The 26,185-nt window shown below is 45.1% G+C and overlaps 1 protein-coding gene across 2 annotated transcripts; it reads right to left on the bottom strand.

The window, feature by feature from the left end:
• NRIP2 (nuclear receptor interacting protein 2) lies at positions 1-26,185 on the bottom strand. 2 transcript variants are annotated; one of them, XM_089671747.1, is made up of 6 exons: positions 25,762-26,182; positions 16,581-16,814; positions 14,285-14,367; positions 8,056-8,144; positions 1,714-1,766; positions 1-362 (listed from the first exon to the last, which is right to left on the bottom strand). In XM_089671747.1, the coding sequence occupies exons 1-6, from the start codon at positions 25,960-25,962 to the stop codon at positions 252-254; spliced, it is 771 nt and encodes a 256-aa protein (XP_089527873.1). In that variant the 5' UTR covers positions 25,963-26,182; the 3' UTR covers positions 1-251. The 2 variants fall into 2 exon arrangements, with proteins under 2 accessions (XP_089527873.1, XP_089527874.1); XM_089671748.1 differs by lacking the exon at positions 16,581-16,814 and having other exon boundaries at positions 25,762-26,185.

Genomic DNA, 26,185 nt, shown 5'->3' with positions numbered 1-26,185 from the left:
TATGTGAAAATGTCTTCCTTTATAAAGAATGGTCACAGATTTGTCAGTTCAAACTTTTCCTGGAACACTTCTAAAAATGAATAATTTTTTTTAGCAACACACATTCTCATACAAACATATCTCCTGTTGGTTATCCCTGCCTTGTAAGGCCATGCAGAAATATTGTCCATGAACACAGTGTAGAACGCAGTGCCTGTACTTGTGCTTCTCAGTCAGCATTGCTGTTCGCTCCCCTGCCAGCGGGTGGTGCTTCAGCGCTCACTGGCGGTCTTCTTTACCTCTGGATGATTGTTGAAGAAAGTCAGAAATGGGATGACTTGTGAAGGGGTCTTCAGCACACCATGCTCCAGATCTATGCAGCTCTGAGAAAGTCAAGGGAATCATCATTCATAACAAACAAGCTCAGGGGCGGACTGGCAACTCATAGGGCCCCCGGGCAATAGGGGATCATGGGGCCCCTGTGTCCTTGCCCAAACTCAAAAAAGCCTATGAAAAAGGTACCAGGGGCATCTCATGGTGCCCCCTACTGACCCCGGGCCCTCGGGCAGTGCCCGAGTTTCCAAATGGTCACCCCGCCCCTGAACAAGCTCCATCTTTTGTCATTAAAAAGTCATCATTGGGTAAGTTTGCCCAGGCTGAGATGATGTCATCAGTCTGCTGCAGACAGGAGAAAGCATTTCCCCAGTCTCTTTTCCCTAATGATCAGGCTGTAACATTGTTACTTTGTAGCAAATCACAAGTTGAGAGGCTGAAGCAGGGGCCGACTTGTGTCAGACAATTGTGAACAGAGCCAAGAACTGCACAGGCAAAGGATTCACATGACTGTGTCATCTCTGTGCCAGCACTTTAGTCCAGGAGGTGAATGGTGTCCGAACAAAGGTGGCTCTGGCCTTTTGGAGAGGAAAGGAGTTAATGGCATTGTCGAAGCGAGAGGGGGAGGGGAATTGTACTACTGTGATCTCTGTGAGAGGTAATAAATACCTGAAAATATTACAATCACTTAAGATGAAAAAAATGTATGGGTGGTATCTGGGTGGTATGTATATGTTTTTAAAGTGTTACTAAACCCAGGACCCTGCATTCACTATATCTGGTCTCCCACAGTACACAGAACATGGAAGTGCAATTATTTAATAAATATAAACTGCTAAATACCTTTTCTCACCAGCAGTATATAGCAGTCCTGTGACTTCTATCAGTGTCCAGCAGAGCACTGATTAAAGTTTGTAGGATGAGTTTTCATTCTCCCCTGATTGTCCTATGAGGCTGCAGGACCCCTGACCCTCTGTCTGAACAGTGCTGATTGGCCCTGTGCTATTCACATGCATCCGCCCAAGGAAAAAAAAAAACCTAGCAATACACACCAAACTGAGTATGTGCACACTTGCCCCCCAAGGCTCTATTCTATCAGCAGATGGATTGGGGACAGTAGAAGAAGGAGAGGATCAGAGAAGACAGTATCAAACAGCCATTTTACACACTATTGAGGATTAACCCCTTAGGTTCCACAGTGAGTATAACAAACATGATTACTGCATATACAGACTGATTTTACTGTTGTGGGTTTAGTAACACTTTAAGTCGTTATGTGTGATATAGTGATAGAAATATGGTAAAGCAAGCCTGAAAAAATTATTTAAAAGTAACAGTGTTCAAGACAAAGCCCAGACAGTGTCGCACCCTACAGTCATGGATGGGAAATGCAGGACATACCTTGAGTTTTACTAGTGTGTCCAGACCGATGCTGAATTCTGCACTGCTGTCATCTGTTGGGAGGAAAAAAAAAACATTCCACTGCAAATTTCCAACCGAAAGTTTAGGGTAACAATGTATAAATCTCCGTGATCAGTGGTCTGCTGCTATTGCCTACACCGTGTCAGTATATACTACTCACTGTCATACTGTCACTTCTATATTCCATTCATGGGAAGAAACAGGAAGCTAATGTGTAGAAAGAATAAAGTAGCAATTTAATTGTCTGGGGGCCCATTCACACTTGTGAGTTGTGGCAACATGCTCTTCATTGTAAATGGCACCTCATCACATTGCACAGTAGAGCACAATGTACTGCAGCCCATCACAACCCATACAAATCATATACTGTCTGTTCTGGGCCATTGAATGGGCTGCCGTATTGCAAAACACATCAACACATGCCATAATGTGCATTGGAACACTTAAGTGTGAGGGCCCCAAGGGTACCTGTCTTCCATCTTCATAAGACATTCCATGAAGACATCTTATCTCGTGAGAATTGGAATTCTTCATTCTGATTTCTGTAAATGTCATCATTAGATAACATGGCATGCAACAACCCCTGCCCCCCCCCCCCCCCCCCAGATTCTGTACAGTTGTGCCACAATGCAAAAAGCATGCTGATAAGAGCAGGTCCGGTGCTAGACTATTTTGCACCCTAGGCAAGACCAGCTATTTGCACTCTCCCCCCCCCCCAAAAAAAATTAAATAGATAAATAAAAATTAAAAACAGTAGAAAATATTAAATCAACAAAACATGAAACTGCTAAATTTCTTCTAATTTGCAAAAATAAGTGCCATAAGATGCCACCAGCACCAATATCAAGGACAAGATATATAATAACCAAATATAAATTAACTGTATTAACCAATCAAACAGAGAAACAAACAAAAAAAAAGAGACAGAGTTACAAAACTCCACAGCGATCAGCAGCCGCCAGCTGGCTTGCAGTAAGGGACTGAGTCTGAGAGGAACACTGGAAGGAGCGGCAGCTCAGGTGCTACACTGGTCCCAGACACCCGGCATCTTCCTTTGTCCTTTCTTCCTCCCCCTCTGCTGCCCCTCCCTTCAGCTGAAGGATCGTTTATCATATGGTGGTGTCCCACACGATCAATCAGCATCCGCTCCCCACACCCTGACCATTGTCCACCCCCCTCCTCCATGACCCGCCATCCTCCTAGGCTCGGCTCACTTCTGACGGTTCCTGCTAGATAGAACAGTGCTGTGTGGCAGAGCTGTGTTAATCACAGAACTGGATGGACAGAAATACACATTTATTTGCCGGTAAAACTGATCCCCTATTTGTATTAAATCTGTATAATTAGCTGCTTGCCTGGATATCAGCTCTAATATGGAGACTACCATCGCTGCTCTTCTTCTATAAATGCTAGTTGCCTGGCTGCCAATTGCTGTAAGATGCAGATCCATTGATTTCAAATGTTTACTAAGTCACTGACACCCGCATCAAGTATGCATCAAGTAAAGGCAGAGCAAGGCAAGGACTCCTGACTTGCATGCTGATCTCAGGTCAGGAAATAAGGAAACCATTAGACTGGCACAACAGCCAGTCAACTAGCATTTTTTATTGGTCAGGAACTGAAGTCTCTTTAATTCTTTGATTTCTAGTAACAACATTTTCAGGCAGAGTGCCCCTGCCGCCACTGAAAATACAAAAGCTACTGAGAGCAATGTAAGTGGGACAGTCAAATGTAAATCATTACCACTCTGGAAAGACAAGTCTCTATATAGAGTCACCCCGTGACGCCACTGGCTCCGACTCAGGAGAGGGACTCAGTGGCAATGCATCTAAACTGTACACAATCCTGTTATGATAACAGGCATTTGTCTCAATTCAGAGCTAACATGCCAGGATAAGTATACTGTAATTATTTTTAAAAAGTGAGTTATTTTTAGCTGAGGCCAATGAGATGTGAACATTACAGACATATGGCTGAATTAGAGTGCCTATTGTGTTTCCATTACGTGCTTAGGAGTGACCCGTCATGATGGGTGCACTAACCCCTTCATGGCCACAGGCATTCTGTTCCTTCTTGATCAGAATGATGGCAGTTATCTGTCAATGAACTGTGTATATTTTACATGTAGTTTACATATATGAAAGTCTCATGACAATTTCTTTGGATGCAATATGAAAGGGTCAGACCAGGGGTAGGCAACCCTGGAGAGGTGGAGATCTATCTGAACCACATAGAAGACATCAATGATCATCAGTGTACAGCATGCTTTAAGGATATAACAAGGCCACATTAAAAAATAAGGAAGGTTTGAAGAGTTCAGGGGTCCTTAGTAAGTAACACAGAGTTCAAAGGTCAGGAGTAAGGACCGCAGAGTGCAGGGGTCAGAAGTAATGCACAGTTCAGAGGTCAAGCGTAAGTGATAGTGCCAGAGTGACAGAGGTCAGGAGTATGTAATGCAGAGTTTAGTGGTAGGAAATAAGTAATGCAGAGTTCAGAGGCTGGGAGTAAGTAAAGCAGAGTGCTGGGGTCAGTAGTAAGTAATGCACAGTTCAGAGGTCAAGCATAAGTGAGAGTGACAGAGGTCAGGAGTATGCAATGCAGAGTTTAGGTGTAGGAAGAAAGTAATGCAGAGTTCAGAGGTCAGAAGTAAGTAAAGCAGAGTGCTGGGGTCAGTAGTAAGTAATGCACAGTTCAGAGGTCAAGCGTAAGTGATAGTGACAGAGGTCAGGAGTATGTAATGCAGAGTTCAGGGGTCCTTATTAAGTAACACAGAGTTCAAAGGTCAGGAGTAAGGACCGCAGAGTGCAGGGGTCAGTAGTAAGTAATGCACAGTTCAGAGGTCAAGCATAAGTGATAGTGCCAGAGTGACAGAGGTCAGGAGTATGTAATGCAGAGTTTAGGGGTAGGAAGTAAGTAATGCAGAGCTCAGAGGTCAGGAGTAAGTAAAGCAGAGTTCAGGGGTGAGGAGCACTACAAACTTCAGAGGTCAGAAGTAACCAATGCAGAGTGTAGGTGTCAGTAGTGTTAAACATACAGTTTTGAAGACAGGAGTAGTTAATGCACAATGTAGGGGTCAGTAGTTGATAATGCAGAGTTCAGAGGTTAGGAGTAAGAGACGCAGAGTGCAGGTGTCAGTAGTAAGTAATGCACAGTTCAGATATCAGGCATAAGTGACAGTGCAAGATCAGGAGTATGTAATAGAGAGTTTAGGGGTAGGAAGTAAATAATGCAGAGTTCAGCGGTCATGAGTAAGAAAAGAAGAGTTAAGGGGTGAGGAGCACTACAAAGTTCAGAGGTCAGAAGTAAGCAGCATAGAGTGTAGTTGTCAGTAGTAAGAAACATAGATTTCAGAAGTCTAGTGTAGTTAACGCAGAGTGCAGGTGTCCATAGTTATTACTGCAGAATTCACAGGTTAGGAGTAAGGAATGCAGGGTACAGGGGTCAGTAGTAAGTAATGCACACATCGGAGGTAAGGAATAAGTAATGCAGTGCAGAGTTCAGGAGTATGTAATGCAGAATTTAGGGGCAGAAGTTAATACAGAGTTCAGAATACAGGGGTCAAGAGTAAATAATGCAGAGGTCAGGAGTAAGTAACACAGAGTGCAGAGGTAGGGAGTCAATAATTAAGAATGTAGGGGTCAGCAGTATGTAACAAAGATGCAGCGGTCAGTAGTAAATAACACAGAATGCAGGGGTCAGTAGTACGTAATGCCAAGGGCAGGGATCAGTAGTATGTAATGCAGAGTTCAAATGTAAGCGGACATAATGCAGATTGCCGGGGTCAGTGGTATCCAGCACAGAATTCAGAGGTTTGCAGTAGGTAATGCAAAGTGCAGTAGTACAACAAAGTACAAATGCCCCCTCCCTCTGTAATATTTGCTCTCCAGATCTCAGATGCTGCGACACCCAGCAGAGTGAGTAAAGTCCTCCTGGGTCTCATTTTGGATGTGTCATATAATATATCAGAGCCAAGAAGGAGCCTAGGACTGTATTCCATTGGGAAATTTCCCCAATAGGACACAGCAAAAAATAACCTAATAGAAGTTTTGAAAATGAACTCCGAGATAAGCAAATATTGTTTAAATACTTGTGTTCCTAATGGAATCTTGGTGTGCTTTGTGTATTTCTTGTAATTTTCTTTGTGATTTGTGCAGTAATCCAGTGTGAAACCTTGTCTCTGTGTAGGAGCTTCCTGTAAGAAGGACCAGTCACTGGTGCTCTCTTGACTTGTGCAGGATGACTGGTCTTGTCTCCGCCCTCTTCTGTAGTTTTCTGCAGGCAGCCTGTAATAGGTGGGCCTGTTGGATCCCCCTAACAGCTATGCTTCCCACACAGGTTATGAACAGCACAGTGATGATGTCACTGCTATTTTTACAAGATAATATTCAAGATTGCAAAAGCATTTGGTGCACACAAAGTGAATTTAAATCCTCTGTGGATATTAAGGAATACATTTAAACAAAAGATTTTGTGCATGGAGATTTAAGTAGATCCTAACTAGATCCTTCTAAAAACACTATGTTATCTGCATGACTCACTTCCCTGGAACATGCAAAGGTAGAGGGGTTGTTTCCACATTTTAGTAAGCAAATCATTCCTTTTTTGTTCCTGGGACAACTGTATATCCAGAGCTACTAGTGTACAGCACAAATACTGTACACAGGGCTGTAGATAAGGGGGTACCACCAGTCCTTCTGTACGGGGCCCAGGCCAGCAGAGGGGCCCAGGCAGCTGGGTGAATTGGATGTGGGCAGAAAGGGGGATCGGTGTGGCGGGGGCAATTACTGGAACCAATCCCCTGTATGTCTCTCTGCAGCAGCTAAAAGCTGGCTTCTTCTCTGGCTTTCAGCTGCTGCAGAGAGACATACAGGGGATTGGTTCCAGTAATACCCCCTACCACCCTCCCTATGCACCATACGTTTCTGCATGCTGCCCAGGCCCCCCCTGTGTGCCCACACCCCACAGATCTGTCAGCTTCCCTCCTCTCCTTTCCAATGGCAACTGTAAGCACACAAAAGGATGGAGAGTGGGGGAAGGGTGCGGTAAATATGTCACAATTACCAGCCCCTTCCTTTCCTTAATGAACACAATGAGTGATTGGTACCAATCGCTCACTGTGTGCATTCATAACTAAAGCATAGTCAACTGTTTTTGTTATTTTTGGGGGGAGGGGGGCCCTGTCAGGTTGGCTGTATGGGGCCCTGTGGTTTCTAACAGCAACCCTAACTGTACAACCCAATATTATAAAGCCATTTATTCCAAACTATATACAGCTGTTTCAGACTTTTTGGTCATCATCAGTGCAGTGCATGAAAACAATTACCTCTATGGAGGAGGGCTTTGGGGACCTAGACAAAGAGGAATGATTTGAATGTCCAAACCGACTATCTTAAAATGAGGAGTAAACCTCTTTTATTTTTGTGTGAAGGAATTTTTTTTTTTTCATCCACCTCATGTTACCTTGTCTGCTCTTACTTACTTCTAAGGCTTGTCATATGCTATACAATCCTAGCGAACAGCCATTTTTAGATTTACAAAAACATTTAAACTGAAGACACACCCAAACTATTCATTCAATTTGCATCAAATCAAGCAGGCCCTTGCACTACATAGATCAGTGGTTATCAACGTAAATAGACTCTGCCTGACCCAAGATGGCTGCCAAAGTCACGTGGGGCAGCAGCAGCCAATCAGATAGCTTTCCCAGTGACCCAGGAAACCATAAACAAGCCATGTTTCTTCTGACTTCCTTTCCCTCTGCAATGCCGTTGTGGTTGAGTGCTACCTGCGCCTGCCTACACACATACAATATTTATTATATAGTATGTATTGTTACAAAAAACTGTCAAAAACTGAAGACTTACAAGAGGAGATGGTCATAGACTGTGCTATAGAAGATATTGGAGGCTGGAGCAGGGACGGACTGACAACTCATGGGGCCCCCGGGCAATAGGGGATCATGGGGCCCCTGTGTCCTTGCCCAAACTCAAAAAAGCCTATGAAAAAGTTACCCGGGGCATCTCATTGGGCCCCCTACTGACCTGCATGGCAAACACCAAGGAGCTGCAGGTTGGGCACCAGGGACATAGATGATGGTTGATCTAAAAAGATTGTACAAGAAGATTGTATAGTGTATGACCAGTTTTAGATAGATTAAAAGCTGTTTGGCGCAATGTAGAAGTTCATCTCTCTCTGACTCCCACGTCCCACCACGTATCTTGGTTTGTGTTGCTCTGTCATGTTATAATGCCCTGTGTGATCATTCCATCTGTTTCTAGAATCTGTCTGCCATTCTGTTGCTAGGATCTGTCATTGTCTTACCAACAATTACAGCACTGCTTGTCAGTTTCTCATTTCCTACTTCGATGTCCACCGTCACCCTCCCCTGAGGGTCACTTAACATCTGCAGCCTGAAAATCAAACTTTTAATAGTTAATGCCATAAAACTGCAAGCTAGATAAAACTGTAAAATGTGTACATGCACATATAGTAGTGTAGCCAGTAAAATTTTGATTCTTAAGCCGGCCACACATGGGTCGACTTCCGAAAGAATTTTCTTTTGAAAATCTTTTCTAAGAAATTTCGTTCAAATTTCACACCATTAGTGGGCCACAGCAATGGATGATTTTCAAGTGACCATCGAACTTGAGTGATCCGGCCTGTTGGAAATTTTTTGAAAAATGAACTAATTTCTAATCAATGATGGGAGAATCGTGCGAGAAATCGAATCGAAAAAGAAACGAGAATGAGCTGTAACCTGGAAAGAAGTGAAAATTCTTGGCCACGAACATTCTTTTCTGTAGCAACATGAGGTGAAATTAAAGGCTTGGTTGGTCGAATTTCGAAATCAATGGTGGCACCAACGGATTACAAAATGCACAAAATTTGGGATTTTCTAAAGAAAATTAGTTTGGAATTCGACCCATGTATGGCCTGCATTAGCCATGTCTGAGGATCTGTCACATTTTGGGATGGCTGCCTGCATCGGTATCTTCCAGGTTCTGTAGATTAACCACATTCCTTCTGCCTTGTAGCAGAAATACTGCTACAGGGTGGCAGGGGTGTGCAAAATCACATTATATATATATACATTTACATATACGTATACATTTTGCTATTTGCGGCCTCGGCTGTCAATCACTCACCGAGTATTCCCAACGGGGGGGGGGAGGGATTACTGTATGTAAACAATTCATTTCTCTCCCCTGTCAGCTCCTGCACACTGCTTCGTACGGCTCTGCATAGCAGAGCCGTACGAAGCAGTGTGCTTACAGTTAAAATCACAGACACAGTTTATTATTATTATTATTATACAGTATTTAAAAAGCGCCAATAGTTCGCTCAGCGCTGTACATTACAAAGGGGGACAGAACATGTGACAGAACAACAACAATACAATGCAAAACATGAGGGGATCGAGGGCCCTGCTCTTTCGAGCTTACAATCTAGGAGGGAGGGGATGGTGGCACAGGAGGAGATAGCTGTGGGGGATGGGGTGGTAGGAAGAGTGTAGGAGGTTGGCAAGTTAGGGGGGGGTGGAGTAGGCTTCCCTGAAGAGATGGGTTTTCAGGGTGCACCTAAAGGAGAGGAGAGTAGGTGATAATCTGATGGGTTGGGGCAGGGAGTTCCAGAGGATGGGTGACACCCTGGAGAAGTCCTGGAGGCGGGCATGGGAGGAGGAGACCAGGGAACTAGAGAGAAGGAGGTCTTGTGAGGAGCGGAGTGTGCGTGCTGGGCGGTACTTGGATATTAGGTCGGTGATGTAGTTCGGGGCAGTATGGTGGACAGCTTTGTATGTCAGTGTTAGGATTTTGAATTTGATCCGTTGCGCAATTGGAAGACAGTGGAGGGATTGGCAGAGGGGGGTGGCGGAAATGGAGCGGTTGGAAAGGTGAATGAGTCTGGCAGCCGTATTCAGGATGGACTGAAGCGGGGATAGCCAGCAGCGAGGCAGGCCAGTGAGGAGGGAGTTGCAGTAGTCGAGTCGTGATATGATGAGGGAGTGGATGAGCTGTTTAGTGGTTTCTGGAGTTAGGAACGTGCGGATTTTGGCAATGTTGCGGAGGTGGAGTCTGCACGAGTTTGTTAAAGATTGGACTTGGGGCTGGAAGGATAGGTTGGAGTCCAGAATGACACCAAGTACTCTGGCCTGCGGGGTGGGTTTGATGGTGGCGTTGTTCGATGTGATAGAGAAGTCAATGGGGGGGGGTGTCCGGGCTGGGGGGAAGACAAGAAACTCGGTTTTGGAGAGGTTCAGTTTAAGGAAGTGGAGCGACATCCAGTCTGATATGTCGCTCAGTAGGTGTGTGATTCGGGCAGAGACCGAGGGGGTGGGTTGGGGGGTTGAGAGATAGATTTGTGTGTCGTTGGCATATAGGTGGTAGTTGAAGCCGTGAGAGTGTATGAGTTGGCCAAGGGAAGAGGTGTAGATGGAGAAGAGAAGGGGCCCGAGGACAGAGCCTTGAGGGACCCCAACAGAGAGGGGGAGTGAGGGGGAGGTGGTAGCATTATAGCTGAACGCTGAAAGAGCGTTGTGACAGGTAGGATGAGAGCCAGGAGAGAGCAGAATCTCTGAGGCCAAGGGAGTGTAGTTTTTTGAGGAGGAGGGGGTGGGCGACTGTGTCCAAGGCCGCAGAGAGGTCAAGGAGTAGGAGCAGTGAATAGTGGCAGTTAGCAGGTCGTTGGAGAGTTTGAGTAAGGCAGTTTCGGTGGAGTGAAGGGGACGGATGCCGGACTGTAGGGGATCGAGGAGGTTGTTGTCGTTGAGGTGAGAGCTTAGGCGGGTGTAGACTAGGCGCTCGAGGTGTTTGGATGTAAATGGGAGCAGGGAGGTGAGTCTGAGGTTGTTGGGGTCATTGGGGTCCAGGGAGGGCTTTTTAAGTATGGGGGTGATGTGTGCATGTTTCAGAGGGGAGGGGAAAGTTTACTATGAAACAGATCACAGTTAACTCTTTTATCACCCCAAATGTTAACCCCTTCCTGCCCAGTGCCATTAGTACAGTGTCAGTGCTTTTTATTAGCACTGATCACTTTATTGCTGTCACTGGGGATGTCAGTGACACCAAGTCAGTTCCACCCAGTGTGAAATCGACGCCATTACTAGTAAAAATATAAAAAATATAAAAAATTCCAGTATCTATATGGCCATTTGTAGATGCTATAACTTTCACGCAAACCAATGTAGCAGAATACATTTTGGCCTAAATTTATGGCGAAATTTGATTTTTTTTATTTTTTTACTGGATATGTTAAATAGCAAAAAGTCAAAAATATTGTTTTTTCTCAAAATTGTCATTTTTTTTGGCGATCAAAGAAAGCTCAATTTGTGGGAAAAAAGGGCGTAAATTTAATTTGGGTGCAGTGTTGCATGATCACGCAATTGTCAGTTAAAGTAACGCAGCGCCGTATCGCAAAAAATGACCTGGTCAGGAAGGAGGGTAAATCCTCTGGAGGGCAAGTGGGAAGGCTCTGTTTGCAAACTGCATTACCACCAATGACCAACAGGTCACCAGCAATGTTTTTAGCTGTATCCAGCAGGTTGGTTTGTAAAAATCACCTGATTGATAGTAACCAAGTAACTATCCATTAGTGTGAGACCATGGTTGTCAGTGACAGCACAGTCACGGAGAGCACACAGGTGCATGATCCTAATTCTGAAATAGAAAGTAGATAACCGTTCTCTAGGCATACGGGAGCAGTGCCTGAGAAAGTTACAGTGCAGTTTGCACTGACAAAGGGCACAAGTAGATTTCTATTTTCAATGCTGCGTCTCCTAGATTGTAAGCTCCAAGGAGCAGGGCCCTCGAACCCCTCGTGTATCGCATTGTATTGTTATTGTACTGTCTCATGTTCTGTCTCCCATTGTAATGTACAGCGCTGAGCGAAATGTTGGCGCTTTATAAATACTGTGTAATAATAATAGTAATATTAGAAAGCAAAAGGTTGATTATATGCACAACAACAAAAACAACAACCTTGTAATCACTGTGATTGGCTGCCATGTTGATCACATGCTGATGTTATGGTAATCATGCTAATTTGTTCTCCCCCATTAGTGTGAGACCTTCGCTGTCAGTGACAGTATAATCTCAGAACTAGGAGCTCACATAGGTGCATGCTCCTAATTCTAAAATGGAAAGCAGATTAACCTTCTCTCAGCATGTGGCACCGTGCCTGACAACATTAAAGTTTGCCCTAGGAAAGTGCAGCAGATGTCTATCTTAAATGCTACACTGCATATTAAAAAGTGGAATGTTGATTAAATGCACAGCACCTCTATTGCTCCATTGCATCTAAAAGCTATTTGTTCTGTCCCACTTTCATGTTTTTTATGTGTTGCATTGAACTGCATTAGGTTGTTATTGTTGTTTTCTATGCTGACATCTAGTGGTGGTTTTGGGCCACTAAAGCTTGTTTACTAATGGGATTTTGATTTCGATCTCTGTCTCCCCTTTTTGTTTAGTGCTAGTTACTTTAGTTCTAGCTAGACCTTCTTCCATCTTCCCTCAGTCAGTGCTAGTTATTTACAGAGACAGGGCGCAAGAAAGTTATTGTCTTCTAACACTTTAAAAGTCTAGAAAAACATCCCCTGTACTGCAGTCAGCTGAAGTTGCATTAGATTCAACTTCTATGTCTTATTAAAGAGTTAAACTGCCTGTAGATAATACCAAGTCAGCAGGTGACCATACTGTGAAGACAGACTGGGTCTAAGGAGGTATGTCAATACATAAAGCAGCATTTGAAACAGAACACTATTGGTTGTAAATATTGCTAAGGAAGGAGTCATATATACTCCATATTTGTGTGTTGTTAGCGTTTCAGGTCTCAGTGATTGTTGTACCTGCTGATAAAGTAACTATAATGTACAGTATCTCACAGAAGTGAGTACATCCCTCACATTTTTGTAAATATTTTATTCTATCTTTTCATGTGACAACACTGAAGAAATGACACTTTGCTACAATGTGACGTAGTGAGTGTACAGCTTGTATAACATGTAAATTTGCTGTCCCCTCAAAATAACTCAACACACAGCCATTAATGTCTAAACCGCTGGCAACAAAAGTGAGCACACCCCTCAGTGAAAATGTCCAAATTGGTCACAAAGTGTCAATATTTTGTGTGGCCACCATTATTTTGCAGCACTGCCTTAACCATCTTGGGCATGGAGTTCACCAGAGCTTCATAGATTTCCACTGGAGTCCTCTTCCACTCCTCCATGACATCACGGAGCTGGTGGATGTTAGAGACCTTGCGCTCCTCCACCTTCCATTTGAGGATGCCCCACAGATGCTCAATAGGGTTTAGGTCTGGAGACATGCTTGGCCAGTCCATCACCTTTACCCTCAGCTTCTTTAGCAAGGCAGCGGTCATCTTGGAGGTGTGTTTGGGGTCGTTATCATGTTGGAATATTGCCCTGCAGCCCAGTCTCCAAAGGTAGGGGATCATGCTCTGCTTCAGTATTTCACAGTACATGTTGGCATTCATGGTTCCCTCAATGAACTGTAGCTCCCCAGTGCCGGCAACACTCATGCAGCCCCAGACCATGACACTCCCACCACCATGCTTGACTGTAGGCAAGACACACTTGTCTTTGTACTCCTCACCTGGTTGCCGCCAATCACGCTTAACACCATCTGAACCAAATCATTTTATCTTGGTGTCATCAGACCACAGGACATGGTTCCAGTAATCCATGTCCTTAGTCTGCTTGTCTTCAGCAAACTGTTTGCGGGCTTTCTTGTGCATCATCTTTAGAAGAGGCTTCCTTCTGGGATGACAGCCATTCAGACCAATTTGATGCAGTGTGCGGCGTATGGTCTGAGCACTGACAGGCTGACCCCCCCCCCCCCCCCCTTCAACCTCTACAGCAATGCTGGCAGCAATCCTACATCTATTTCCCAAAGACAACCTCTGGATATGACGCTGAGCACGTGCACTCAACTTCTCTGGTCAACCATGGCAAGGCCTGTTCTGAGTGGAACCTGTCCTGTTAAACCGCTGTATGGTCTTGGCCATCGTGCTGCAGCTCAGTTTCAGGGTCTTGGCAATCTTCTTATAGTCTAGGCCATCTTTATGTAGAGCAACAATTCTTTTTTTCAGATCCTCAGAGAGTTCTTTGCCATGAGGTGCCATGTTGAACTTCCAGTGACCAGTATGAAAGAGTGAGAGAGATAACACCAAATGTAACACACATACTCCCCATTCACACTTGAGACCTTATAACACTAACGAGTCACATGACACCGGGGAGGGAAAATGGCTAATTAGGCCCAATTTGGACATTTTCACTTAGGGGTGGACTCACTTTTGTTGCCAGCGGTTTAGACATTAATGGCTGTGTGTTGAGTTATTTTGAGGGGACAGAAAATTTACATGTTATACAAGCTGTACTCTCACTACTTCAGATTGTAGCAAAGTGTCGTTTCTTCAGTGTTGTCACATGAAAAGATAGAATAGAATATTTACAAAAATGTGAGGGGTGTACTCACTTCTGTGAGATACTGTGAGGGAAGGGGCTAGGCTGCTAGGATTAGGGACCGCATCTTACCGCAGTCTTTGCATGCACGATCTGGAGATGAGGTTCTCATAGCTTTCAACAGACAGCTTGCAAGAGACATCCTGCGTACACACCTAAGAGAAGAGAACAAACTTTAACATTGAGGAAAAGAATGCGTGCTTTCTAAAACAATATTGTAAAAGTGACTCTAGTCTGTTATTATAGAGATTGTAACAGGAGGAGCTGGGACCCATAAAGGTGGGTAGGAACACCCAAAACCCCTAGTTATGCAGGAACAGAGCTGGGACTTATGGAAGATCTCACAGCTGAAGGAGCCAAGACTATTTCTGCTATAGGGCGGCGCGGAAGCTGTTAATCTATATAACTAATTTGCAGTTTGTAAACTTACTTTGTGAAGATCCCCACACATTTCCTTCCTTGAATTCTGTGACACATGATCACTATGTCCTGTGAGTAGGCACTGCTGTGGCACACATTTCACAGAGCCTGCCTGCTGAGCTACAGAGGTGCTGGGAGGTGGAGTTTCAGGAGGCGGAGTCAGTAGAGGAATCACTGCTTGCAGGCAGCAAGGTACCATGGGATATGTAGTCCTTAGAAGAATAAAGTAACCAGCAGATTTCCTTTAAACACCAGTGTTGAGTGTGACTTCTAGTTAAAAGTTAGCTACAGCCAAAACTTTTTCATTTAGTTTTAGATAAAACAGAGAAGGGTTAGAGCCTCTGACAGGTTTTTATTACTGTTTTTCTGTGGGAGTTCCCCCCCACTTCCTGCCATGAATTACATTATCTTGTCAGTGGGGACACAAACAAAAAGAAAAAGCACAGTTTTAGCAGAGCGGGGGAGGGATAGATATTTCTGACAATGTTTTTATTGGTTGTCTGTGCCTTCCTGTCCCATTGACACCTAGTCCTTTATTTCTTCTATGGATGTCAACAGGTAAGGAAGTAAGGGAAGATCTCTCTAATTAGTTCACAAACAAATAAAACCAGACAGAAAATTTAAAGCATAAATGTTCTGTCTTGGCATCGGTTGTACTTGTGGCGAGATTCGTTTAGACCCAGTCTGTCAGAATGTGTGCAGCAAGTTGAATGATCGCCTTAACAGATAGTTTACTCAATGAATAACAACTTCAGAGGTATTTTCCAATGCTTCTTTATGCTTCATGGTAACAAAGGTATGAACATAAAGGTGTTTTCATAGGTAAATTTCCAGTGCTGTCACATAGCCTCCTCATTCTACAGCATCTTGATAACCACTAAACTAAAATGGTGTTACAACAGGAAATGAAGGTGGAAGCAACCAACTAGTCAGAAACAGCAGGGGTGTGTGGATGATACCAAATAACATTATAACATAACATGTAAATAACAACTGCTAAACAGTAAAGCTGCGTGGCAGCACAATAAATGCTTTCATTTAAAAATTCTTCTCAATAACCACAAAGGAAGTAAATTCACTTTGTGTAACCAAAAATGTTTTGGAAAGCCAGATATTATTTTTTGAAGGTAGCTGTGACTGTGCTGCACATAGCCTGGGCAGAAAGGAGAGCTGTGGGAGGGACCCAGCAGGCTCCACCCACTACAATCTGCAGAAAACAACAGGAGGGGGCGGAGACAAGACCAGTCACCCTGCACAAGGAGAGAGAGAAGCAGTGAGCAGTCTTTAATACAGGAAGCTCCTGCACAGAGGTAGTTTCAAACTGGATTACTGCACAGATCTGGAAGAAATACACAAAGCACACCAAGACTTAAGCAAGAATACACATGACTCTTGTATTTAGACATTATTTGCTTATCCTGTATTTCAGCTTTAACTCTTCCCCTCTTTATCCACTGCCAAAAAAGTAAAATTGACTGGAACTAAAGTGTTACTAAACCCCGGACCCTGCATTCACTATATCTGGTCTCCCACAGTACACAGAACATGGAAATGCAATTATTTTAATAAATATAAACTGCTAAATACCTTTTCTCATCAGCAGTTAGAGCGGTCTTGTGACTTCTATCAGTGTTCAGCAGAGCACTGGTTAAAGCTTGTAGGAGGAGTTTTCTTTCTGCTCTAGGAGGATGCAGGACCCCTGACCCTCTGTCTGGACAGTGCTGATTGGCCCTGTGCTGATCACATGCACCCTCCCAAGAAAAAAAAAACCTTTCTAGCAATACACACCAAACTGAGCATGTGCTCAGGGTTCAGTCTTTATCAGGTGGTCATTTCAAGACTGATTTTACTGTTGTGGGTTTAGTAACACTTTAAGCTTTAAATATTCCAGTAGGGATGGCGGGGAGTGCTGCAGTTGTGTGTTTGAGTGAATTGTGTATTGTCTCACCTTACAACTAATAAGCAGGCTGCGTTTTGCCCAGCTCCCTGGTGTCTCCGTAGAGGTATCAGGAGCTGTTGGCTGGTCCTGGACCGTATTAGAGTCTTCATCAATCCTCTCTCCTACTGATTCATTGGTAGATTGCAGCCCCAGGTTGCATAGGTGGAGGGACGGTGCCAAGCTGCTGGTCTCTTTTATAGGGCTCCCACCTAGAAGACGCCTCTGGATCACACTGTGAGGTTGCTGCAGCCAGAAACAAAGACCCCCCCTTCAGTAGTGACAGCATGCAGGTTTTACATTGGTTTCTATTTACAGAGTACAATGTATTAATTTGCCACTTAATTCTCTGCACTCCTCATCTGCCATTAACAAGAAGCTTGCATCTAAATCAAAAACATATTCTCTATGGCATGGCAGGGTAGTTCAGATCATTACAAATAACCTTTAACTAATTAACAATTTTGTCTCAGCTTCTAAAGCCTGGATTGCTGTTATGAAATCAGCTAATCTAAAATAAATGACCAGAACCATTGTTTTTAGTCTGCCCTACATTTACCACTTGCCCTCCGGAGGATTTACCCCCCTTCCCGACCAGGCCATTTTTTGCGTTACGGCGCTGTGTTACTTTAACTGACAATTGCGCGGTCATGCAACACTGCACCCAAATGAAATTTATGTCCTTTTTTCCCACGAATTGAGCTTTCTTTCTATAGTATTTGATCGCCTGTGCATTTTTAATTTTTTGCGCTATAAAAAAAAGGCTGACAATTTTGAGAAAAAAACTATATGACTTTTTGCTACTTAACATGTCCAGTAGAAAAAAATTAAAAATCAAATTTCGTCATAAATTTACACCAAAATGTATTCTGTTACATGTCTTTGCTAAAAAAAAATATCCCAATATGTGTAAATTAATTGGTTTACATGAAGGTTATAGCATTTTCAAATGGTGGTATAGATACTGGGATTTTGCTTTTTTCTACTAGTAATGGTGGCAATCAGTGACTTTTAGCGGGACTGCGGCGGACATTCTGACACTGGGGGGGGGGGACTGACTGACTTGGTGCCACTGACATCCCCAGTGACACCAATACAGTGATCAGTGCTGAAAAAAAAAAAAGCACTGACACTGTACTAATGACACTAGGCAGGAAGGGGTTAATATGAGGGGCAATCAAAGGGTTAACTATGTGTAGGGAGTGTGTGCTTTAATGTAAGCATACTACTCTGGATGGCTGTGCTGTGCAGAGCCATCCAAAGCAGTGTGCCTGAGCCAACAGGGAAGAAGACGGTTAGTAAACAAAACAGTCTTCTTCCCTGTTGGAGATGCTCGGTAATTAACCAGCAGGTAATTACCGGTGATTGACATATATTTATATATATATGTGATTTTGAGTACCCCTGTCACCCTGTAGCAGTATATCTGATATAGGGCGGTGGGAAAGCAGTTAAGGCAGGGCTGGTGCTTCCACTAGGCAAACTATGCAACCGCCTATGGTGCACTGCTACCTAGTGTGTGTTTCTGTGTGAGACGCTGCCACATCATAAATGATCCTTCAGCTGAGGGGAGGGGCAGCAGAGGGGAGGAAGAAAGGACAGAGGAAGATGCTGGGTGTCTGGGAAGCTGAGCTGCCGCTCCTTCCTGTGTTCCTCTCAGACCCAGTCCCTTATTGCAAGGTGGCTGGTGGCTTCTGATCACTGTCTGACTTTTATGTCTCCTGGCTGTGTGAGTGTGACCCGGCCACCCAGCCATCCATCACATGTGCAATTTGTGATTGTGAGAGTGATGACATCATCATGATCCCACAGCCTGCTCTTCTAGGGCCTGGTGATCTGTGTTAGTGTTGGTGGTGGTGTGTTGTGGCAGATCTGTCACTGTGTTGAATCTCTCAGTTCAGGTGTTCTCTTTGTGTGTGGGCTGGGCTGCCTGCTGTCACAGTGTTTTATCTCCCCCCATTTCCTGAGGAATTCCAGCCTGGGACTGGTCTTGCCTAGGGTGCAAAATAGTCTTGCATCAACCCTCTTTGAAGTTTACCCATACTTGTCTGAAACCTGCTAAGCAGCACCTAGTAGCGGGCAGGGTCAGATTTGTTCTAGAGTTCCCCTCAAGGAGCCCCAAAACACAGGATACTCTATTATACATATTTGTACTTCACTTAGGAAGACAATCCTGCTCACCCATCCTAATGATGGGCAGTCATGCCAAGTAATAGTGACATGCTGGAGGGGGTGGGGCTGAGCACTGACTTCTTGGCAAACTCAGTGTTTCCATACAGTAATAGTGCATGCTGGGTTTTTGGATTCTAGAACAGCAGTGACACTGCCTGCTGGCATCCAAAGGTATGTACAAGGATTTAGACCTGCAAACCCGAGCAGAAAAACTTCATATTTTTGGTTATTTTAAAATATAGGTCCAGAAAAAAAAACACCTTTTGTTGGATGTGCTGGGGAAGGACTAGAAACCCTGTCAGGGCTCTGTTGGAGAGATTTCTCCTTACTTTCTGTCCTGGTGACTAAACATTCACCAAACACCAGACAAGATGTCACATCACTTCCTAAAACTCAATCTATCCAAAACTGAGCTCATAATATTTCCTCCCCCACGTGCCTCTTCCCCTGATTTCTTGGTCAGGATCAATAGCACCACTAATAACATCCCGACATGCCAGAGTGCTTGGTGTAACCCTGGATTCTGAACTATTCTTTCAGGCCCACATCCAATCCCTGTCCAAATCATGCCGCCTCAACCTCCGCAACATCTCCAGAATACTCTCCTTTTTAACCAATGATACCACAAAGTTCCTAATTCACTCCCTGGTCATCTCTCGCCTCGACTACTGCAACTCCCTCCTCATTGGCTTACCTTTACATAGACTATCCCCCTCCAGTCCATCATGAATACTGCTGCCAGGCTCATCCACCTTACCAACCGTTCAATGTCCTCCACCCCTCTCTGCCAATCCCTCCACTGGCCTCCACTCAGTGTCCTCCACCCCTCTCTGCCAATCCCTCCACTGGCCTCCACTCAGTGTCCTCCACCCCTCTCTGCCAATCCCTTCACTGGCCTCCACTCAATGTCCTCCACCCCTCTATGCCAATCCCTCCACTGACCTCCACCCCTCTATGCCAATCCCTCCATTGGGCTCCATTCAGTGTCCTTCACCCTCTCTACCAATCCCTCCACTGGCGTCCATTCAGTGTCCTCCACACCTCTCTGCCAATCCCTCCACTGGCTTCCACTCACACAACGAATAAAATTAAAAAAACTAACAAATTACAAAGCCATCCACAACTCTGCCCCCAGCTACATCACCAACCTGGTCTCAAAATATCAACCAAACCGCTCTCTTCGATCCTCCCTAGACATGCTGCTCTCTAGTTCCTGTGTCACGTCCTCCCATACTCGCCTACAGGACTTCTCCCGAGCTTCTCCCATCCTATGGAACTCCCTACCCCAATCTGTCCAGCTATCTCCAAATCTATCCACTTTTAGACGATCCCTGAAAAACTTTCTCTTTAAAGAAGCCTATCCTGCTTCTAACTAGTAAACTGCCATTTATTTCCTCCATCAGCTCATCCACCCCACAGCTATTACCTTTTGTGTCACTCAACCCTTCCTCCTAGATTGTAAGCTCTAATGAGCAGGGCCCTCTGTTTCCTCTTGTACCAAATTGTATTGTAACTGTTACGTCTACCTTCATTTTGTAAAGCGCTGCGCAAACTGTTGGCGCTATATAAATCCTGTATAATAATAATAAAAGTAAGGAAATATCTCCAACAGCAAAACTGACAGTAATAGTTTCTTCTTTAGTATTGAAGAGAAAGGCTAGGACCCCCGTCAGATTTTTGTTCTATGGGTCCTTGTAGATTTTCCTTCACTTCCTGTCTGAGGAAAGTATTGTCAGCAGGACAGAAAGTGACTTGAAATCTCTCTAATGGAGTCCCAGATAGTAGTTAAAAAAAAGACAGCAGGGGTTCTAATCCTTCCCCACTCCATCCAGAACTTAAAAAGAAACCCTTTTAGCTGCCTTACATCTCAATTGTTGGCCTAGATCTCTATCTTGATGCTGTTATTGATATTGGTGACACAATAACCCTCCCTAGCTTGAGTTACCAAATATCCAGAAATCTATGGAGTGCCCATACACAGAAATTCAAAGATTGTCAGGAAAAGCCATAAAATCATTTTGTTTGCTTTCTTGAATTTGAGGAACAGCCGGTTGGAGCCGGTTCCCATGAAGATGATGCACTGCAAATGAATTGGTTGTCAGCCTGGCACAAAGCATGGAGCTTTCTGTTCATCACACAGCAAACTACAGAGTGATGCCAACCTGCCCAGGCACACAGCAATGATCATACTGCCAGATAATGGATCGCACTGTCCTGTGGGCTGGTCACTGATATCACCGTGATGTGTTCATGAAGAATGAAGCTGTCGGTTCATTTTTGGACAATAGTCTGAAAAAGAATTGATTTTGGTTTGGCAAAACCTGCCTTGTCTCCTTCTTTTAAGTGGAAGAAGGAGTGTTGGCAAGCCTGCCCTCACCACATGCACAGTACTACCGAGCGCCATTCCTCCATGCAGCAAAACCAGATAATACTGATCTACAATGATTCTGATTGTGAATCCTGAGACTGCAAGAAATGGCAGACTTTCACTGGCCTGATTGCTGTAGTTGCACTCTGACCCCCTACCCTGCCACAATCACCCCTTTCCACTGGCACCCTGTGATCTTCAGTAACATCCCTGAACAGTCCCTTTCCTCCTGTGTCCTGTGTCTGGGACAGTTACAACCCTGAGCAGTCCCTTTTCTCCCATATCTTGTGACTGACCTTGACACCCCTGAGCAGTCCCTTTCCTCTTGTATCCTGTGATTGACAGTTACCCCCCTGAGCAGTCCCTTTCCTCCTGTATCCTGTATATGGGTCAGTTACACAACTGAGCAATCCCTTTCCTCCTGTATCCTGTGTCTGGAACAGTGATACCCCTGAACAGTTCATTTCCTCCTGTATACTGTGTCTGGGACAGTTACCCCCCTGAGCAGTCCCTTTCCTCCTGTATCCTGTGATTGACAGTTACACCCCTGCGCAGTCCCTTTCCTCCTGTATCCTGTGTCTGGGACAGTTACACCCCTGAGCAGTCCCTTTCCTCTTGTATCCTGTGTCTGGGACAGTTACACCCCTGAGCAGTCCCTTTCTCCTGTATCTTGTGACTGACAGTTACCCCCCTGAGCAGTTCCTTTCCTCCTGTATCCTGTGATTGACGGTTACACCCCTGCGCAGTCCCTCTCCTCCTGTATCCTGTGTCTGGGACAATTACACCCCTGAGCAGTCCCTTTTCTCTTGTATTCTGTGTCTGGGACAATTACACCACTGAGCAGTCCCTTTTCTCCTGTATCTTGTAACTGACAGCGACACCCCTGAGCAGTCCCTCTCCTCCTGTATCCTGTGTCTGGGACAGTTACACCCCTGCGCAGCCCTTTCCTCTTGTGATTGACAGTTACACCACTGAGCAGCCCTTTTCTTCTGTATCCTGTGATTGACAGTTACACCCCTGAGCAGTCCCTTTCTTCCTGTATCCTGTGATTGACAGTTACACCCCTGAGCAGTCCCTTTTCTCCTGTATCTTGTGACTGACAGTTACACCCCTGAGTAGTCCCTTTCCTCCTGTATCCTGTGATTGACAGTTACACCCCTGAGCAGTCCCTTTTCTCCTGTATCTTGTGACTGACAGTTACACCCCTGAGTAGTCCCTTTCCTCCTGTATCCTGTGATTGACAGTTACACCCCTGTGCAGCCCTTTCTTCCTGTATCCTGTGTCTGGGACAGTTACACCCCTGAGCAATCCCTTTCCTCCTGTATCCTGTGATTGACAGTTACACCACTGAGCAGTCCCTTTCCTCCTGTATCCAGTGTCTGGGACAGTTACACTCCTGCACAGTCTCTTTCCTCCTGTACCCTGTGTCTGGGATAGTTACACCCTTGCATAGTCCCTTTGCTCCTGTGTCTGGGACAGTGACACCCTTGAGCAGTTCCTTTCCTCCTGTATCCTGTGATTGACAGTTACCCCCCTGAGCAGTCCCTTTCCTCCTGTATCTAGTGTCTGGGAAAGTTACACCCCTGAGCAGCCCCTCTTCTCCTGTATCCTGTGTCTGGGACAGTTACACCCCTGCGTAGTCCTTTTCCTCCTGTCTCCTGTGTCTGGGACAGTTACACCCCTGCGCAGTCCCTTTCCTCCTGTATCCTGTGATTGACAGTTACACCCCTGCGCAGTCCCTTTCCTCCTGTATCTTGTGTCTGGGACAGTTACACCCCAGAGCAGTCCCTTTCCTCTTGTATCCTGTGTCTGGGACAGTTACACCCCTGAGCAGTCCCTTTCCTCCTGTATCCTGTGTCTGGGACAGTTACACCCCGTGCAGTCCCTTTCCTCTTGTATCCTGTGTCTGGGACAGTTACACCCCTGCGCAGTCCCTTTCCTGCTGTATCCTGTGTCTGGGACAGTTACACCCCTGCGCAGTCCCTTTCCTCCCGTATCCTGTGTCTGGGACAGTTACACCCCTGCGCAGTCCCTTTCCTCCTGTATCCTGTGTCTGGGACAGTTACACCCCTGCGCAGTCCCTTTCCTCTTGTATCCTATAACTGACAGTTACACCCCTGAGAAGTCCTGTTTCGTCCTGAATCCTTTGGCTGACAGTGACATCCCTGAACAGTCTCTTTCCTCCTGTATCCTGTGAATGACAGTGACATCCCTGAGCATTCTCTTTCCTCCTGTATCCTGTGAATGACAGTGACACCCCTGGGCAGTCCCTTTCCCCTTGCAGCTTGTGATTTCCAGTGACAGCCCTGAGTAGTCCCTTTCTTACTGCTTCTAGTGACTGATTGTGAGACCTTAGAGCTGTCCCTTTCATTGTCTATCCTGTTACTGTCAATGATACTTCTGAGAAGTCTCTTTCCTCCAGACGATAATTGTGAGAGACCCATCCAGGACAGGGGCTTTTGGAGGGGACTATGGGCTACCCTTCTACCCATTGATTATAGAGGAGACTGGGGATTTTTTCAGCTTCTCCCGGTCAGTGCACGGAGGAGAGCCAGGTCCTGAAACCCTTTGACTGGCTTGGAGTATCTACTGGGATTATGCGGCCAGTAAGTCCCCAGACCAGTGGTGAGCCTGCCCTAAACATTGTGTCGGACAGATCATGCAGACGCACCTTCACCATCTGGGGATACGGAACTCTTCTTGGGCATTTTTTTTATCTTGCCCCGGCTGGTCCTTGAGAGCTGCATAATGCAGAATTTGCCCATTTTGCCCCAGCTACTACCAACTTTATTACTGACTTTTATACTATTTCCACCAAAGATGTGCCACTTGGCAACCTAAATCCGAGCTGGATGTGGGACATTTGGAAACAAGTAGTGTGAATGTACTTTATATATCTGGGGCTGTGGAACTGTTTCTGGGCATCAGGGTGGGCACGCCCTGGTTAATCAAACCTTATTGTTGACATGTTTTCCAGCACATAGACAAGGGAGGCAGAGTGGAGAATTCTTGTGATCACTAACCATACTGACACGACTTGTCTAGGTGCCTAGCTGTTAATTAGCTTCATGTTTAAAGGTTGCATTGTCATGTTTTTACTGGTTGTACATATTCTCTTATCTATGCTAATAGCCCCAAGAGGGGGATGTCCTCCAGAGGGTATAAAGTATGTGTCTGGGGTTTGATAAACCCAGTTGAGCTCTGCCTTTTTCTTGCACCCTGTGATTGTCTGAAACACCCCTGAGAAATAATTTTTTTCTGCATCCTGTGATTGGCAGTAACACCCCTAAGCACCCCTTTATTTTTGCATCCTGTAATTGGCAGTAACACTCCTGAGCACCCCCTTATTTTTGCATCCTGTGATTGTCAGTGACACCCCTGAGAAATGCTTTTTTTCTGCATCCTGTGATTTTCAGTGACACCCCTGAGCACTCCCTTTTTTCCTGCATGCTGTGATTGACAGTGACACCCCTGAGCAGTCTATGTCTCATGTAGTCTGAATCTAACAGTGACGCCTTTGAACAGTCTCTTTCTTTATGTGCCCTGTCATGTACAGTGTCACCTTTGAGCTCTGCCTTTTTCCTACACCCTGTGATTGTCCGAAACACCCCTGAGAAAAAATGTTTTTCTGCATCCTGTGATTGGCAGTAACACCCCTGAGCACCCCCTTATTTTTGCATCCTGTGATTGTCAGTGACACCCCTGAGAAATGCTTTTTTTCTGCATCCTGTGATTTTAAGTGACACCCCTGAGCACTCCCTTTTTCCTGCATCCCGTGATTGATAGTAACACCCCTGAGCAGTCTTTTTTCTTCTGCCATCCGGTGACTAACATTGACACCCCTGAGCATTCATTTTTTTTCTGTATCCTGTGATTGACAGTGACACCCCTGAGCAATTTCTTTCCTCCACCATCCAGTGGCTAATAGTGACACCCCTGAGCATTTCCTTTTATTCTGTATCCTGTGATTGACAATAACATCCCTGAGCATGCAATTTTTTCTCCCTTTTTCCTGTATCCATTGGCAAATAGTGACACCTCTAAGCAGTTCCTTTTCTCCTGCATCATGCAGATACGAGACAGGCAATACCTGGGCTGTCTGTAGGATTCTTTGAAGATTTTAAATCTTTGCGTGATTGGAATAATAGTAAAAAGTAACAATAGTAGTATTATACAATTAGTAGTATTATACAGTATAGTAGTCTATATTTTGCCATCTTTCCTTACACCTTGAACAATAGTCAGTTGATTGGGGTTTTGTTCTGTATTATGAACAGTATGAACTACTATTAGACAATCACCCTTCTAAAACGCTAAAATGATATCTGGTATCAATAACTGTTATCAGCCGACAGAATATTCTACTGACACGTTGTGAAATCTTTCTGACCAATTATCCCCTATTTCTGTGAGCCATTGTTTTTGTATGTTCCGATTGTTCTTTGTGCATCCCAAACTGAAGTGTTATTAAAAAAAATGCCTTGATGTCTGTGGTCAGACCTGTTCACGCAGGACCCCTCCAGTGCTGCTTACACGTCTTCCTGCACAGAAATTAAAATGTGACTAGTGACGCATCACGACACTGTCCCACCTGCTGCATAAACCCAAAAGCTGCTTTCTTATCCCCCCCCCTTTCCTTTCCAATTTACTCACCAGGTCCTTGGAGGTGCCCAATCTCCTCAGCTGGTCTAGTGGCAGCAGATCTGCAGAATCCTTGTGCACAAATTGGGTGGCCTGTTTAAGGCGCCTCTGTTGGTGCAGGATGGCTGCGCCCCTTAAGTCCTGATCTTTTCTTGGGGATCCCCTGGTCTTGGCATCTTCTGGCATCCCCACCGAGGGCTTCTGAAAGCTCATGGTGGCAAGCAGGGGACCCTCTGCGGATGGACTTTATCCCCCTGCCCTCTATTTATTGTTATCTTGCTGTGTGTGCACCCCAGATTGCCTGTGTCCAATCCGTCTGATGTGTCTCTGTATTCTGGGGGATTCCTCTGTTAATTCCCCTCCTCCTCCTGCTCTGCAGTGATTCCCCTTTCCCTGCCTCCTCCTTTACAAGCTATCCATCCTCTGCCACTGTGCA

Source organism: Staurois parvus, unplaced genomic scaffold (genome assembly GCF_062004578.1).
Source record: "Staurois parvus isolate SC_StPar_1 unplaced genomic scaffold, SC_StPar_1.0 ptg000114l, whole genome shotgun sequence".
NCBI classification, from domain to species: Eukaryota; Metazoa; Chordata; class Amphibia; order Anura; family Ranidae; genus Staurois; species Staurois parvus.
This window is presented reverse-complemented; position numbering and strand designations above follow the sequence as displayed.